Source organism: Arvicola amphibius, chromosome 4 (assembly GCF_903992535.2).
Source record: "Arvicola amphibius chromosome 4, mArvAmp1.2, whole genome shotgun sequence".
NCBI lineage: Eukaryota > Metazoa > Chordata > Mammalia > Rodentia > Cricetidae > Arvicola > Arvicola amphibius.
The window spans coordinates 151,763,715-151,780,045 of record NC_052050.1 but is presented as its reverse complement, the minus strand read 5'-3'; the positions used below and the strand labels follow the sequence as shown (position 1 = coordinate 151,780,045).

The following is a 16,331-nucleotide window of genomic DNA, read 5'->3' as shown; positions in this document are numbered from 1 at the left end:
CTGTATTCTGGCTTTGCTTTTCTTTCTGGAAATGTGCATCATTTTCTAATGGCGTTTTTATTTTAATGTCTCTGTACATTCTGACTTGGTAATTGCCCTTTATGTCACTAAACCAAAAGTACGCAGTCATGTGTGCCTCTCAATGAAAACTAATATAGCCATTGGCACATTGCTAATGGATTGGTGAATTGGCTTCTGCGTAGAAGTCCTGGTTGAAAGAATCTTCCGTGCAGAAGTGTAATACGCATACACTAAGGATACAGCACTGTACACATGTGATTGCTATCAACTAGGTCTCATGCCTCTAGGGCACAGAAAATGAAAGGGAAGTACCTCGTATCCTTTAGAGCTATTCTGGATTCCAAAGTGGGGGGTGCCAGGGTCTGGGCAAGCCGTGTGGGCCGGATCTGCAATTCACAATTAAAAATAAATTGTAGCACCTTAATTGAAAGAGCTTGCAAAATTAGACAATGCCTTCAAATGCATATGATATTTTATATGACCTGGTAAAGTAAGTGGCTGCTTCCCTCTCCTTGGACATCTTTGATTCTTTATCAGTTTTTAAGGTAGATTTGCACATTTACACCTAATCTGCACATTCACATCTAATCTGCATATTGGCATTTGTTTGCGAACAGGTCATTTTCCCTCACTCTCTGGTGTTGGTCTCGCTGCTGATAGAATCTTGTTCCTGAATATTAAAATCTATCAAATCATTTTCTACTCTGATCTTCTGGTTTGTACAGATTCCCTGTTGCAGTTGTTTATCCATATTCTTTCTCTTTCTTTCTTTCTTTCTTTCTTTCTTTCTTTCTTTCTTTCTTTCTTATCATTTTCTTAAGTTTTCTAGGTGAAAATCATATATAATATTCCAGTGGAGGCTTCTGGTAATATATCAAGGGCATTCTTCATATGTGTGGGATGTACACAGGTAAGTGGGCATACTGTTGCTGTTCCCAGCTGTCCAGAATAACACGGACTGGACCTTACAAGTGTTCTCCTAGGTCTCCTGAGAAGTCGAGGGGAGACTGCTAAACCAAAGCAGTCTGACATGCAGCAGCTTAAAGCCAAATGGCAGGCAACCATCCAGGATTTAGATTGAAAAGTGTCAAGGAAATTATTTCTAATGCTGCCTTTAGTGTTAGATATAAACACTTTGATTTCTGAGAACAGTGCTGAGACGAAAGCTCTTAATCCCTGTACTTCAATTCGCACAAGAATCGCTGTGGGGATGGATGCTAGGGGATGGTAATAACTGCATCATCCAGAAGACCCCTGCCCTGGTGACAAAGCTGTGAGCCCTGGCTGGAGATGGAGGTGCCCGGGTGGGTAAGAGTCCATCAGGCTTCTCAGTCAGTTTCCATGGTCTGAAGGAGGCTGAACGTCCCTTAGCTGTACTGATTATCATCCTTCTGACCAGGTACTTGTGCAGGCTACCACCTAAGACGCAGCTACAAATGAGCCTGCGGGACTGTGGCGGCATCAGCCACAGTCGCCCCTGTGCCCTCGGTGTGCCAGCGCGTTACCTATACAAGTGGGGTGGACTCCGCTCCACGTTCCGTCTGCCTGGCAGGTTCTTCTGGAGGAACCCACCAACACGAATGGGGGTTTGCACTGGATGAAAACCTCAGACTTAAAGGTGAAGCTTTTCCCGCTGAGCCGCCCCTCCGCAGGAGTGCCAGGATCGCCACAGAACACAGCTGGGGAAAGAAACAGGCCACGCCCGTCAGCACTCAGCAGGCCTGGACCAGGCTAGCCTGTTAAACCTGTTTAGATCCTAGGGCGGCTGCAGAGTCTGCCACTAAACCAGCAAGCTCCTAAGGAGAAGGCACTGTGACGGCTAATGTCATGGTGATGGCTAATTTTATGTTTAAAAGTTTAAAGTCTCTGTGCCTAAGAGAAATATAAAGCAAAATTAGACCTCCAACTGTTAAGGGCTTTTAAGGGTTAATTTTTTAATGGTCATTTCTGCTTCTGTCAACAAGCCTGCTTTGTGGGAGATGACCTGCTTGCTAGAACAAATTTGAACTGTATTCTTTGCCTTTATAAACCCCTGACTGAGATGGCTGGGTGCTGTGTTCAGGAATCCTGAGTCCCTGGTATGGAGACTTAGCACTGGTACCTGAACAAAAACCTCTTCTTTGTTATAATTTATTAATGACCAGACTGGTGGATCTCTGGACCACCTCAGACCCGTAATAGTACCTGTTTTATGGCCACACATGCTCAAGTCTAAAGTTTACTCAATTTGACCTCAATCACAGACGCTGCTGGAGGTACCTACTCCCCCGAGGGTCTGTGATCACAGAACACACACTACCCTCGGACTTACGCAAGCACTGAGGGACTTCTCCTTTCCACACGCCACGCCCTTCACAGGACAGGATGGCCGAGTGCGAGAGCTGGTAGCCGTCCACACAGCTGTAGCTTATGCTGGCACCCCAGCGGAAGTCTGATCCCTCCACCTTCCCGTGTGGCACCAGAGGAGGCTGACTGCATAGGACAGCTGTTGCCAAGAAAATAAACAGGTCAAATACTGATGGCATACCAGCAGGGCTGTTGATGTCCTTCCCCTGCCACACCACATCCCTTGCTGTGGCTCTTACCGCAGCCCTGACCACAGCTTGTGCCATTGTACCCATCCTAGAGCTTGCCATAGACCATACCACCTAGCACCAGCCTTATCCTCCACCACCACATCTCCCACAGTGGCTCCTGTCAGCGCTCCTGTTACTAATGCCTTTTTAAAGAGAAATAATTACTGACGGAAACAGTAACAACATGAGCGTTTTCCTCCCGTTATTTCTTCCTTAGCTCAGAACAAACATGTAAAAGGAACCATGAAGTCAGACCACAAAGCACTGCAGGATGAAGCATTATTGCATCCCCTGTGCTGGTCACGCACATGGCCAAAGGGAAAACAATTCTATGTCATTTTACTCCCGATATTAAGGACAAACCTAAGGAGGGCTTGGTCCTGTAACAACTGTGAAGCTTTCAAATTTATGTTAAAGTTGGCAAGACTTCCTCCTGACATCTACAATTTCATTTATTTAAAGACAGCATATAATTTACCCAAAGATACTCATGCACTTATGAACAGTAATTCTCTAAAGATTTTAATTACATGTATTTCTGTGTGCATATGTGCATGCAAATGCAGGTGCCTGAGGAGACCAGAAATGATAGATACTTTGGAGCTGGAGTTACAGGTGGTTCTAAGTACCCAGCATGGGTGCTAGAAACCAAACTTGGCTCCTCTGACAGGGCAATGCACTCTCTCAGCCACTGAACCATCTCCCCAGACACCGTGAACAACTTTTAAAGAGCGAATGCATATATGTCTGAACACGGTTCTGTGAACTGAGACTTGCCAGAGTTTCATTTGAGTTTGGGGGTTCAGTATTCACTTTCTGGGACACTGCAAAGACAAAGCAAGAGGTGATGGCTCATTGGGCCATTTGCCACACTCCAGAGGTTATTATAAAATGGGAAAATTCCCCAAGCAACATGTGAACATCCCCTTTGAAGATGAGAAGCTTCCTGACTCGGGAATCAATGGCACCTTGGGTAGAAGAAGGCAGCAGGGGAGGACATGTTTGCAAGTCTTCATACTCACTCATGCCAGGTCTTGGGGGAAGCACCTGTGGGGCACACAGCCACCAACACATGCACCTAGCAGGGGGAAGTGGGGCCCTGGCTCTGACACTCACCCCCTCTGCCCATTTAGTCATGTGCTTAGCAAATACTTCTTGAGAACTTCTCAGAGCTGGTGATTGAGGGGGAAGCTGTATTTGTGGACCATGCAGGGAAAGGTGGGAATAGGGTGAACACTAGCGTTCATGATAGGATATGTGGGAGTAGTGGGGAAAAGGCCAAGAAGAGATGGAATGGGAAGTGGGGGTATCAGGAGGACCCTGTGACTGACTATAAGTAGGATGGGTATTCCTAAAGGAACACAGTGTAAGACGTACACAGAGTCCCAGCAGCCAGAGGGTTAATTCACTGTTTTCCACTGTGAACCCTTGACCCAGACATGTCCAACATAGCTGGAATGTATCATTACACATTCACTGGTGCCGGTTACAAAGCAAACATGATGCTCGGTCACTAATGATATAAAAAACAAAGAAGAGCTTGAAACCCTTAGACACATCAGGAAGAACAAAGGTGACCCAGTAGCATGTCTGGACGGGGGCGGAGGAATAAGAGCTGTGGGCGTCAAGGCATCAAATTCACAGGCTCAAGCGTCCCTCTGACACCCAGACGACAGCACCTTTCCCTAGACCTTCTCAGTGCCCCGGCTCCCACTCTTATGCCCTTGTTCACAATCAGATAAGGAAAATACCATGTGTGTATGCACGGCCACCATAGCATCCTAGCCTCTGCCTTTCTTTCCCTTCATGCCCGACACCAGGTCAGTAAGAGGAGAACACAGTGGGATGCTTCATCTTTTGATTTTGGGATGTCCTGACTATGGGATGTGGATCTGCGGTGTCCACAGGCCTCTCACAGTCCAGCTTCCCTGTGACCACACCAACCCTACCCCATCCAACCAGAGCCTACCAGATCACTGAGTGTCAGGCTGTGCAAGCCACAAGCCTTCCTGATCCTTCTCAGTGTGTCCATCTCCCCTTTTTACATCTGACCCCCTCTAGAACACTCAGGTGCTGATCCTCCATCTGTATTCTGTCATTGTCGGATGGCCAGCTGGTGTGCTCCTGCCTCAATGTCCCTGAATTAGACTCACCATCTTGTCGATCACCTATGGCCCATCAGCTTATTTATCAACAGTGCCTAAAACTGCCAGACCCAAACACCTTCTAGAGCAGTGGTTTTACAACCCGTGGGTCAGGACCCCTTTGGTAACTGAATGTCCCTTTCACAGGGGCTGCCCAAGAAAACACAGATCTTACCACTACATTTAAAACAGTAGCGAAATTACAGTTATGAAGTAGCAATGAAAATAATATTATGGCTGGGGGTCACCACAGCATGAGGAACTGTGATAAAGGACCACAGTATTAGGGAGGTTGAGAACCATTGTTCTAGAGGTAGGACAAGTTACAAGGACCTCACCTTCTCTACTCAGAGAGTTCTAATCTTGAGCTATTCACTGTAGCCCCTCCATGACCCAGTTTCCCCATCTCTAAAACTGTTACCAGTGAATCAGGAAAATAAAGGGAGTAGATATTTACATGGGTTGAGAAGAATTCCTGGGACTCCCGGCTGCTGGGACTGCTTCCTGAGCACAGAATGAATGCAGCACTGCCCTGTACAGACTTCTAAACCCACAATGCCAGGTAAACGATGGCACACACCTTTGCAGATGGGCCTGCTCTGATTCCATGTACCATCTTTGGTGCAGCGGATGGTGGGTGATATTGGGGGTTCCATCAGGTAGCCGGGGTTGCACTGATAGCTCACAGTCTTGTTGAATGTGAAGTCTGTCCCAAACTGGATGCCGTTAGGCAGGGTGCCAGGATCCCCACAACTGATGACTAAGAGGAAGGGAGCAGGAGAGAACCAGACAGATGCAAATTATCATGACAGGAACCAAACCCTGTGAGTGTCCTTCTGGGAAGCAGCAGGGAACCAGAGAGGGGTCCAGCCCCAGGGCACAGATTCTATCCACCTGCTGTCAAGAGGTTGTTTGACATTGGAAACTGCTGCTCTGTTGATAGGTGCTTGAGGGGTTGCCAGCCCTTGCTGCTCCTAATCAGGACACAGCTACAGATAAGGATGAAATACTGTATTTCTTTTGAAACTGGGGGTGGTCTGGAGCCAGAGAAACCTTGTCTCTCTCTATGGTTCTTCCTTCATTGCACAACCTACTTGACCATTTAAATAGCTTCAGCTAGGTAAGCCAAAGAAACAGAATCTTAAAGCAGCCAAGAAAACAGGGCATCACAACAAACTTACAGTAATCCTTTATCCTGAATGATTTTACAGAATCAATAGATTTGGAAATTCCACTGTCTCCCTCAACTTATGGACTTCCTGGACCTCCCACCCCTGGCTCCACCTGAGCAGGTACTGACTTGTACAGTCTGGTGCTGTGCCCGTCCATGTCCCGTTGGCTGTGCAGTGCCGAGTCATGAGCCCTGAGGTTTTGTAGCCTTCCCAGCAGGCGTAGATGACAGAGCTGGAGAAGAGGATCCCATCGCTGCTGAGGATCATCCCATTGGTGGGGGTGCCAGGGTTTCCACAGGATACGGCTGTCAGGAAGCAAAGATAGCGGCCCACAAAGGAGTAAGCCAGGACCGAAGCTTAAGACAAGGGAGACCAATGGGTGTGAGCTCCTGATGGGAATGGGGGAACATCTGTGTGGGATAAACACAGCCTTTGTCTTACTTGACCCCTCAGATTTATGTGTGATTGGCCACGAAAGTAAAAGCTGTATTTTCACATCTTTTCTGACAAAACATGGATTTTGAAACATTGAAAATCCAAAGCTTTGCTACACTAATCTTGAACATACTTTTCAGCAGTGTAGAATTATCATGAACTTTAAAAAGTATTATATGGTATTAGAGCTCAAAAACAACTTCCTTCACAGCATTCTTCATTTGTTTGAAATCAGGAAAAATAAGGCCATATGTTATAACTGTAGCAGAGTTCCCTTGGGGAGCAGAGAATTCCTCAGGAATGCAGCTAACTGTGCCTATTGGAACATAGTCTCCCTCATGTTATCAAATCTACCCATGGCTGTACAAATGGTTGTCACATGATTTCACTTTGTGTTGTCCTCAAAAGTATCTTAATGTCCCCTACAGGCTCTGAGACCTCAGTTAATGATGCTCAATGCAACAGGGTAGGACCCTCTTTTACTGTGGGCACCCTAAGTCATCAAACAGAGGAAATACCTCCTCTTCTGGGGACAGATCACAGTCATGGCCCCGATGTTGAATATTTTGTTCTTTGTATTTGAGACCATTATTGGAATAATTATTGTATTTTCACCTCAGGTCTGTCACAATGATGTGTAGGAGAAGACCATGAGTCACGAGACTATTACTAGATAGTAATAAGAAGTCTACAGCATGAGATTCTCTGAGAGTGGTCAGCATGTTTGAAAACACTCTTGCATATTTAACTGTTCTACTTTCAAAACTACTTGAGCACAAAGATGCATATCTCCTTAAATAGGAAGAAAGTCAATTCTTACTTCATACAGAATATGCACAGAAGTTCAAGTTGAACTGGTTCTTGTTTGCAAAACAAATACAAAGCACACATATCCATAATTCTCTGACTATGCCCATGGCAGGCATAACTAATCAATAATAATCCATTTCTACAATGAACATGATTCTGAACCTACTTCTCTACCTAAGTCAGATCTTTCAACAATATCCTGCTTGATATTTGTGTTAAACAGTATTTATCAATTCACCCATGGTTCCCTAAAACATGAATTAAAATTTCAAAGTGGAAAAGCAACAGTGTTGGACTAGCCAGAACAACTACTCATTCAATGCACATTTGCTTAGCAGTCAGACTATCATAACCACTGATAGACAGTCTTTCAAAAAAAAAAATCACATGTCATTCAAACAAGAACCTAAGAATCAACAAAGGATCATATTTGCTAAAATAACCCATGCGAGCAACTTCCTAAGCCACCTCTGCAGGACAAAATTAACCAATTAATTGGGGAGAATCATTCCATTTATCTAATAAGCGGATATATGTTAAGGAGTTTCCACCAGGATGATACTATCTGGACAGTGAGACATTTTTCTTCAAATATTGCATTCTATAAAGTAAGATTTATAATTAGATTTTTCTTCTTCTTTTCTATTTAACAGTGAGAAACACATTCACTGCCTGTCAGGCCAGGGAACTACAGAGAGAAGACAGTGTCAACTTGTGTTTGCAGTGACTTTGATGACATGTGACAGAAGAGGGCGCGAAACTGAAAGCAATAGGTTCTATTTGTACTTACTAATAAGCAAAGATACTTTGTAGACTAACAGGTAAAACTTAACCATATTTTATGTTCCTGGTTTTATTCTTTATTTAAAATACATCTTCTACTGTTCATGTGTCCTGTTCTGCTAAGACACAGTTTTATCTGACTTAATTTGCAGTTAAGATCTAACTTAACTAATTCTAAACATTCAATTGTTTCATATCAACAGAACCCACCTAGGATGTTATATCGGACAGATGAAAGTTGCATTGGAATGAATTTTGTGATTTTTTTTCTCAGTTAATTTATAAAAACAATGACTTCAAACTCTACATGTAACGTAATTAAATGTAAAAGAGCTAGCTAAAGCACACCCCTGTTGCTGTAATGTATGGAATGTCACATGTTCTGACTCTTAGTGGTAATGACAAGCATGTTATAGCTCAGGTTATCTCTCATCAATACCATACTTTTATCGCTTTAGTTGAATTTAGGGTTTATCAAAATTATGAGAAAGAGATAAAGATTTGCCCAATGCAACTGAAGTCAAATGACATCATTAGAGTGAAACAACTTCCTGAGTGAGGGCCTTGTAAGCGTTTGTTAATGAGCCTGTGTTCAGAAGATAGATTACTAACATAGCCAGTATAATGTAAAAGAAATCTACAGGTACGTACTATTACAACACCCTAGGTATATACATCATTTGATCTTCATAAATGTTTTTAAAGCTTTTCTTTCTTTTTTCATGACTTGTGAGTTCCTTTCACAGTTCATTCCAGTTTCCCATGGGGTTATAAAGTTTTTAGTAGATTAAGAAGAGGCAGTTACATCACGATAGAGAGACAATCTTGACTGGGGGACCCGTGCTTGAAGCCTTGCTTAACGCATCTAGAGATCCAGTCCCCTGTGGCAACACTGCAAGCGCTTTGTCAAGTATTTCCAGTTATATAGAAAAACAATTTATCCATACAAAAAATACACCAGCATAATCTTTTATGAGACCCAAAACTTGAGAAGTTGGCTTACATGGGTATCTGTTAGTTAACCACATCTGCCTACATCCTGATGCTAATTTCTGAACTTTGACCACATCGTTATCAAACACATCTCATTTCATATTTGCCTATGGCAGACTTTGCAGTCACCTTGCCTGGTACTATAAAGGACTCATGATGTCCACTGTTGACCATTGAACCATCCCTACCTCCTATGGAGGTCATATATACTGACCCAAAATGCCACCCAGATTATAACTTTAGATTGTTTTGCAACCACTGTGCACGGAGGCACCAGCAGAGTGATGTCGGAAGTGATGGACTCCCTGCCCATAGAGATTTTGTCTTCTGATTGAGCTCCTTCTCCTTATTGCCCCTCAGCCTCTGTTCACCTCCAAGATCCATTAACAAGGCATCAGTCACAGATTAGCATCGGATTAGAAACCCACTTTTGTGTGATAAACATTCAAAGGATAAGAACTAGTAGGGACAGGTCCTTTGGACAGTCAGGGACATCGCTAGGGCTCACTCAGAGTCTTGGTGATACTCTTGAAACTTTCAGGAGAAGGGTTCAAGGGTACAAGTGATCCAATCCTCTAGCGATCCCTCCGGATGCTCCCAGTCACTTTGGGATGAAGAGCCAGTGGTTGGGAGGACTGCGGGGCCTGGATCACTCACCCTCACACACAGGCTGTACTCCTGACCAGGACCCGTTCACCAGGCATGTGCGCTCCGCAGAGCCCCGAAGCTGGTGGCCCATCTCACAGGAGAAGCGCAGAAGACTCTTTGTCTTATACTCATCCCCAAGGCGAGACCCATGTGCAGGGGTCCCTGGATCACCACAGAATCCAGGACTGTTTCCTGAGGAGAACAAAACACAGCAGATGTATGCCTTGTTTAGATCACATTGCTTTGTGTAAAACTTCAAAAGCAATAAAAGCTTTCTTAAATATGCTTTTAAAACAGGCTATGCTTTTCACAGTACTGTGGCATCTGGGAAGAAATGGTTTCTTTGTCATACTTCCTAACATGGAAGAAACTTAAGACAATGTTTCTCTGTCACTAAATAAAAAATGGTTGAGGAGAGGTGAAATACTGAGATGTAATCACAGCAGCAATCCGGGACAGTGAGCATGGGAAGCAAGAGAAATGGGGGCTCAGGGATACCAGCCACACAGGGACACCACTATTCTTCAGGGAGACATCTAGAGTTCCTAAGTATTACATCTCAGTTAAAGATCACCCACAGAAAAATTAAAATGTAAAAACAGGTAAGGGAGACCTACAGATATTAGAGGTAAAAATGTGGGAAAACAGAATAGAAGCCAATAAAAAACATTCAACCAAGATAAACAAGAACTCCGGCAGGTGATCTGAAACCCTTGCAGAAGGAAATGCACAGATGGACCTGTAAGGATGGGTAGATGCTATTGCTGATACAACGACAAGAGCCAGGGATAATGATGGAGATGTTGAAGAAGACCAAATGGACCTGTGATGTGGCTTAGTGATGGGGTGAGGTTGCCATGATGGTGGGTGATCTTGGTGGTGGGGACCAGTAATAATGGGGAGGATGATGCTGGTCATGACTTATGTGATGTGGCCTATGATAAACTGATGGAGCTGATGATGGAGACCAGTGATGATGGTGAAGGTGATGTTGATCTATGGGATAAGGACCAAAGGTTGTGGTGAAGATGTCAATGCTGATACCCCCTATGGTGAGGACCAGAGATGATGGTAATTATCTATACGAGCAGCATGTATGGCATCATTACAGGTATGTGTGGAACTATCCACTGCTCTGAACACAGGGCTCCTCACCTGAGCAGTGGGGAAGGGCTCCGCTCCAGTGACTGTCTTCTTGGCAGACTCTCGTGCTGTTGCCTGTGAGGGTCTGGCCCCCTTTGCAGGAGTACTGGACTGTGGCTCCATATGTAAACAGATCTCCAGTGAGGACAGCATTAGCAGGGACCCCAGGATGCCCACATGATATAGCTGGAGATGAGATTAGACTAAATGAGGATGTATGTTTTGAATAGTAAAGCTCCCATTACAGTCCCCATCTCCTCCATTACTCATTAAGGAACAGGACCTAAGTATGCCCTCTATAGAAAACAAATGGCTTTTTCCAGACAGCATTTACATACCTAGTTATTGAATAAGGAAGGGTGATATAATTTTCTTGACTTAAGAGAGCTTTGCTTAAAGTTGGAATTTATAGGTCACCCTTCAAGGAGAGAAAACAGGTGCCTCACTTTATCTGTCTAGCTCTAATTGTATTCTGTGGGAAAAGAACAGGAATCTATTTTCAAGGGAAAACCCATACAATTCCATCAGAACTATTGGCATAACTTCATCAGTTAACATGATAATCATACAGTTTGCTCTGAGATAAGATTAGATTAAATTTACTTAATTAAGCTCATCTGTCTAGGAGAATCATCCCAGTGAGCATACTTTTAGTGGGTTGCAATCTAAAATGTGTAAGTAAAAATAACAAATGAGAAGCTGACTCCCCTTCAACACAGTCTAAAAAATCATCTTTGTGGCTTCATTCATATCTTTAGAATTAGGCCAGACTGAGCCCATAATCTGTGGTAAACATCCTTCAAAATATGTGTTCCAGGATCCAGAGGAATAGAGTACCGGGCACTGAAAATTTTCTCTCCATTTCCTTGTGAATTACATAACGCGGGTAGGGACAGACACACTGCAACACTTCACACAGATGACTAGCTGGGTGGGAGCTGTCAGGTACTTATTCGAAGGCATGGATTCAATATCGAAGACAAACTCCTTTTGATCACTAGCAGCACAGAAGTGATGTGGACCAGACAGGAGGAGCTGGAGCTGGAAGGCAGTAACCCTCCCCCGGGTCCCATTAGCCCTCATTATCTGTCTAGCTTTAGCGCTCATTCAAGTGCAGACCCATGGTTCATCTGGAGTCCTAAAAGGTAGCCAGTTAGATCCAAAACACTGAAGTGTTGGGTAAATGGCCAATGCTGGCCGAAATAAGAGAACAAAAGGAAAACAATCCAAGAAAGCAAGCTAAGGCAGTATAGAGGTGAGGTTGAGCCTCCTTGGAGCATGTCAAGTTCCCCTTTGAAACGCTCCTTCCCACCCTCTCATTGGTAAGGACAGGAGCAGAGGGACAAGGAGGAGGCATAGGGGTGGGGACCGACCAGCCAAGGGACAAGATGTTAGTTAAATACCGGGGCTTGCAGATCAAGCAGGCACATTAGCATCAGTACAATGGCTGATAGGAATCTCCCAAGAGCCTGAGAGAACAAAGTCAAAAGGAAGGAACAAAGACCATCAAGTTCCCCGGAAAATGCCCCAGGGTGGAACTGCAGACGTGCTGGAAGGGGGAGAGACTGTGGCCCATTCATAGACTAACACTGAGTACTCAATACTCCCTTTCTTGGTGGAAAGAAATCAGTCTCAAAGTCAATGGCTGGCTGTTTCTTTGTAGGGCTGGGGAGGAAAACTCCCTTGAAGTGGTGGGTGGGTGAGATGATCCCTACTTATCCACCCTCAAAGCTCTGCAGCGGAAAGGGAGGAGGCACTTTGTAGCTAGGAAGCTCATGCCCCAATGCCACCTGACTCCTGCGCATTACTCTGAAGGTGGCATTTCATTTTGACTGTAAGGACTGCTCTGCTCCTGCCTGAGCTGAGAAACCCAGACCGTGGTATTTTCTAAATGGATAGATTAAATATGGAAGATGATTCTTTCTGCGCTGCAGGACTGTCTGGTTTGTTTATAAGGGGGAGACGTCGCACTCTGGAGGCATGTACAGACAGATTCTCATTCATCTCCATCGGCTTAACTGAGAGGCAACAAATTTTTTGGGACCTTGGTGACCATTTAGGTCTTCATCTATACAGGAGGGCACCTCTGCCCTTCACAGAGCTGTCCTTTCTGATGGCTCCTGTGAGGTTTATCTAAAGTGTCTGCCAGCTGGGGCCACAGTTGGCCACACTGGAAGGGCCATTTGAGCCAGATCCATTCTCTTTGGCAAGGCCTTCATCTCCATCACCGATGCTGATCAAGAACCTACTTCAGAGCCCTTGACTGATCCCTCTGTGTCCGGAAATTCAGAGCGAGGTCGAGGGGTGAAGACACTGAGATTTATGGCCATCATGATGGAAGGTAATGTGGAAGTCCAAAACTGTGAGCCTATTTCCACGTTGTCTGAAGGTCAGAGTTTCAGCTTGCTCAAAGCTGTTGCTGCTCCACCCTGACTGAAGGTCAGAGAGTTGGATTGTCGTTTCTACCTCAAACAAAGGTCCCACCTAGATTTAGACCAGGGAGTTCTGCTCGCTCAAGGTTATCAACAGGTGTGGCTAATATCCAGACCTTGTATTTCAAGTATTGAGAAACAGATCTGTTTCAACCTCAAACAAAAGTATAAGAATCCAATTATGTTCCTACCGCCCTAGGGAGATAACAATGGTTTCCACCCAGGGAGTGGTTTGCCTACAGAATGTCTTGGTCTAGGATGTGAGCATTACTTGTCTTGTTCTAGCAACAGAATGTTTAACTAAGAATATAGCCCACAACCTTCAATTGGTCTGTTTATTTCCTTGTATCATGTTAATACAGTTTTTAAAATCTTATTCCTACCTTTTGGGGTCAGGGTATTTTAAGGTATTTAAATAGCAATTAAACGCAGGCGATTTCAGTACTCACTGGAACTCCCTCCTGGTACTATCCTATGTTTCTGTTTTATTATTTTTCTCTCTGGTCCTATCCTACGTTTCTGTTTTATTATTTTCCTCGCATCTTCATTCTCTTTACTTATTTTTCTAATCCCTATGATTCTACCCGGGTAAGTGGTATACTTGTCAAAGCAGGTCTCCAGCAAGGTAAAGAGTAAGCCAGTCTCACAGACTAAAGCAGGCAGAGGTGGCTATGCAGAGGCAGAGATAGAGGTGAGACATCCTTTTCTCCCATTTCACACTCATTTAGGTTATATTTGGTGGTTTCTGGCTCACCCGTATTAAGGATTGGCATACACAATGACAGGAGAAGAAGAAAGAGTGAAAATTTAGCGTTTACAAGACACTGTGGAAATGCATTTCAATTGCTGCCGTTGCCTTTGGCTCTGTGGCTGAGAAGCCCACTCACCCAGACACTTGGGTAAGGAGCGATCCCACAAGCCGTTTGCCATACAGGTCAGGGCAGAAGACCCAAGCAGGTAGAACCCCTTCTTGCAGTGGTACATCACGCTCATCCCATATTCGAAGATCTCCGGAAAGGTCTGCTGCCCATGGCGAACTGCGTTTTCCACAAACCCAGGATCCGAACAGTTTACCACTAGAAAACGAAGCATTTCATATAGATGAAGCTTTTATTCCCCAGCCATAAAGAAGGATAAAGCTACATCCTCTGGAAGACAAAGAAGCCAGTGGTAGATGATCACATTAGCAAATAACACGAGTCTCTGAATGACAACTTTTTGTTTCCTCTTATTTGCAGGCTGTAGATTTCATATGGATACATAAAATCATATATGTATATAGGACAGGAAAATATGTATGAAATTGTCCAGGGGACAAACGAGAACAGAGGGTGGGGCTATAAAAGAAGAAACTTAGGGCATGGGGAAATGTGCTCAACATACAATATATAGTTATGTGAAAATGAGCTATGTAAGCAGAATCTTATACAATGTAGATACAATGAATTAAAAAATAACTTCATAAATTACAACAGGAAACAAGCAAACAAAGAAGCAAAATCCTATGCCAAAGTGCAAAAGAAAGTAAGTTTTAAATCAATTAGATAGTTTATGAAGGCAAAAGTTGATCTGGGAATCTCATGAATTCCTGATTCCCCTGTTGGTTGTATTTATTCTTTGTTATAGACTTGCCGAGCATCAGTTTGGCTACTATTATAGTTTTGAAGTTATAAGGCCAATCTACTATTTCCTAAAAACATGCTTCTTCAATATACATTTTAAACTAATTTTCTTCCTAAGTTTTTACATCCTAAAAAATGTAATGTAACAGCACTGGTTTGAATAGGTTTATTAGAGTACAGTGTTTGAGATCTGGGACACCCTTGTTATTTAGCCACACCCAACCCATACATATTTATGTGTGCCCCTAAATGAACGGTGCTGTCAATATACCGTGAAGACAGCTGAAAATGGCAGTTCTCCCATCAGCACCTCACGGAAATGTAGGTTAGGCCACCTCTGATGGGAACCCTCTTGCCTCCGGAGGAGAGAGGAAAATATTCTCAGCGGTACAGGACATGCTCTGGTTATGCTGAATGGCTTCCATTAGCCCAAATGCCCATGGGCATCTTGGGAGGAATTAGCAGCAGGCGTCCTCAGGTGCAGACTAGCAAATGGCCTGATTACCTCGCACTTCCCCTACCATGCCAGCCAATGGGACAGCTGCCATGGAGCAAGCACCCTCTCCAGATATGTCTGGCTCAGAAAAGAGCTGTGCACAGAATTCTCAGCAGCCACTGCCCACGGTGGGCTCTGGAAGCTGAAAGCAAACCCATGTCAATGGACGGGTTTGATTCACTTGCTGGGATGGGGGAGGGCAGGTCCAGGCAGAGATGGGGTTCATCAAGACCCCTTGGCGCTATGGAACAATGTTCTCTCAATTTCATGAAGCGCTTGAGTTTACGGATGAGAGCTTTGATTTCCCTGAGCTAAAGAAATGTTTATGGATCTGGGGAGGATATGTGTTCAGGCCCCGCAGCGCACTGTTTTTATAACCAAGATGTGACCCAAGAGCTAACCTAGTGGAGATGACCTAGCTGGAGGCAATGAAATAAACCTGAAGGATGGTTTGCAAAAGCTGGAACAAACAGCTGCATCCCAGGGCCAATGCTTGGCACAGAAAGCCCAAATCATGATTAAAAAAAAACAAATGGTCCCTTGAGCAGAGAAGTACCACCTGCCCTGAGCAGACAAAGGGCACATAGAGGAGCCTGTGATCCATAGGGCACCCCCTGGCATACAGTGAGCTGACTCAGTTGAGTATTCAGGGCCTGTGTTAGACAGGATACACTCTGAATGGGACCTGCGCTGATGTACAACAGTCTGGAACCCTGGGTTCTACACAGGGTTTGTGTGTGTGTGTGTGTATGCTTTAGCATTTAACTTTGTCTGTACCTCGGGACACAATACTCCATCCCTAGAGACTTTTTTTTTTTTTTTTTTACCTCGACAGGTAGGCAAGGGGCTGCTCCACTGGCCATTGCTCCGACACTGGGCCCTGGAGGCACCCTGCAGCAGGTAGCCCGTGTGACAGGTGAAATTTACAAGGTCGTTCAGGTTGAACTCGCTGCCATTGGTGAGCCCATGGGCAGGATTTCCCGGGTGTCCACATGTGATGGCTGTGGGAGCAAGGTCTATATTACTACCCACGCTAAACAAGGTACCTCTCTCACC

At 44.5% G+C, this 16,331-nt stretch overlaps 1 protein-coding gene across 1 annotated transcript in view; it reads right to left on the bottom strand.

Moving 5' to 3' along the window:
- Positions 1 to 16,331, bottom strand: part of Csmd1 (CUB and Sushi multiple domains 1) — a 1,175,551-nt gene that overhangs the window by 18,588 nt on the left and 1,140,632 nt on the right. The window contains exons 54-62 of the mRNA XM_042054928.1: positions 16,103 to 16,276; positions 14,045 to 14,233; positions 10,738 to 10,911; positions 9,592 to 9,774; positions 6,042 to 6,218; positions 5,322 to 5,501; positions 2,333 to 2,506; positions 1,527 to 1,700; positions 334 to 407 (exon numbers count right to left, since the gene is read on the bottom strand). Of these exons, the coding sequence (XP_041910862.1) occupies positions 334 to 407; positions 1,527 to 1,700; positions 2,333 to 2,506; positions 5,322 to 5,501; positions 6,042 to 6,218; positions 9,592 to 9,774; positions 10,738 to 10,911; positions 14,045 to 14,233; positions 16,103 to 16,276 (1,499 nt within the window). The remainder of the gene's footprint in view (positions 1 to 333; positions 408 to 1,526; positions 1,701 to 2,332; positions 2,507 to 5,321; positions 5,502 to 6,041; positions 6,219 to 9,591; positions 9,775 to 10,737; positions 10,912 to 14,044; positions 14,234 to 16,102; positions 16,277 to 16,331) is intronic.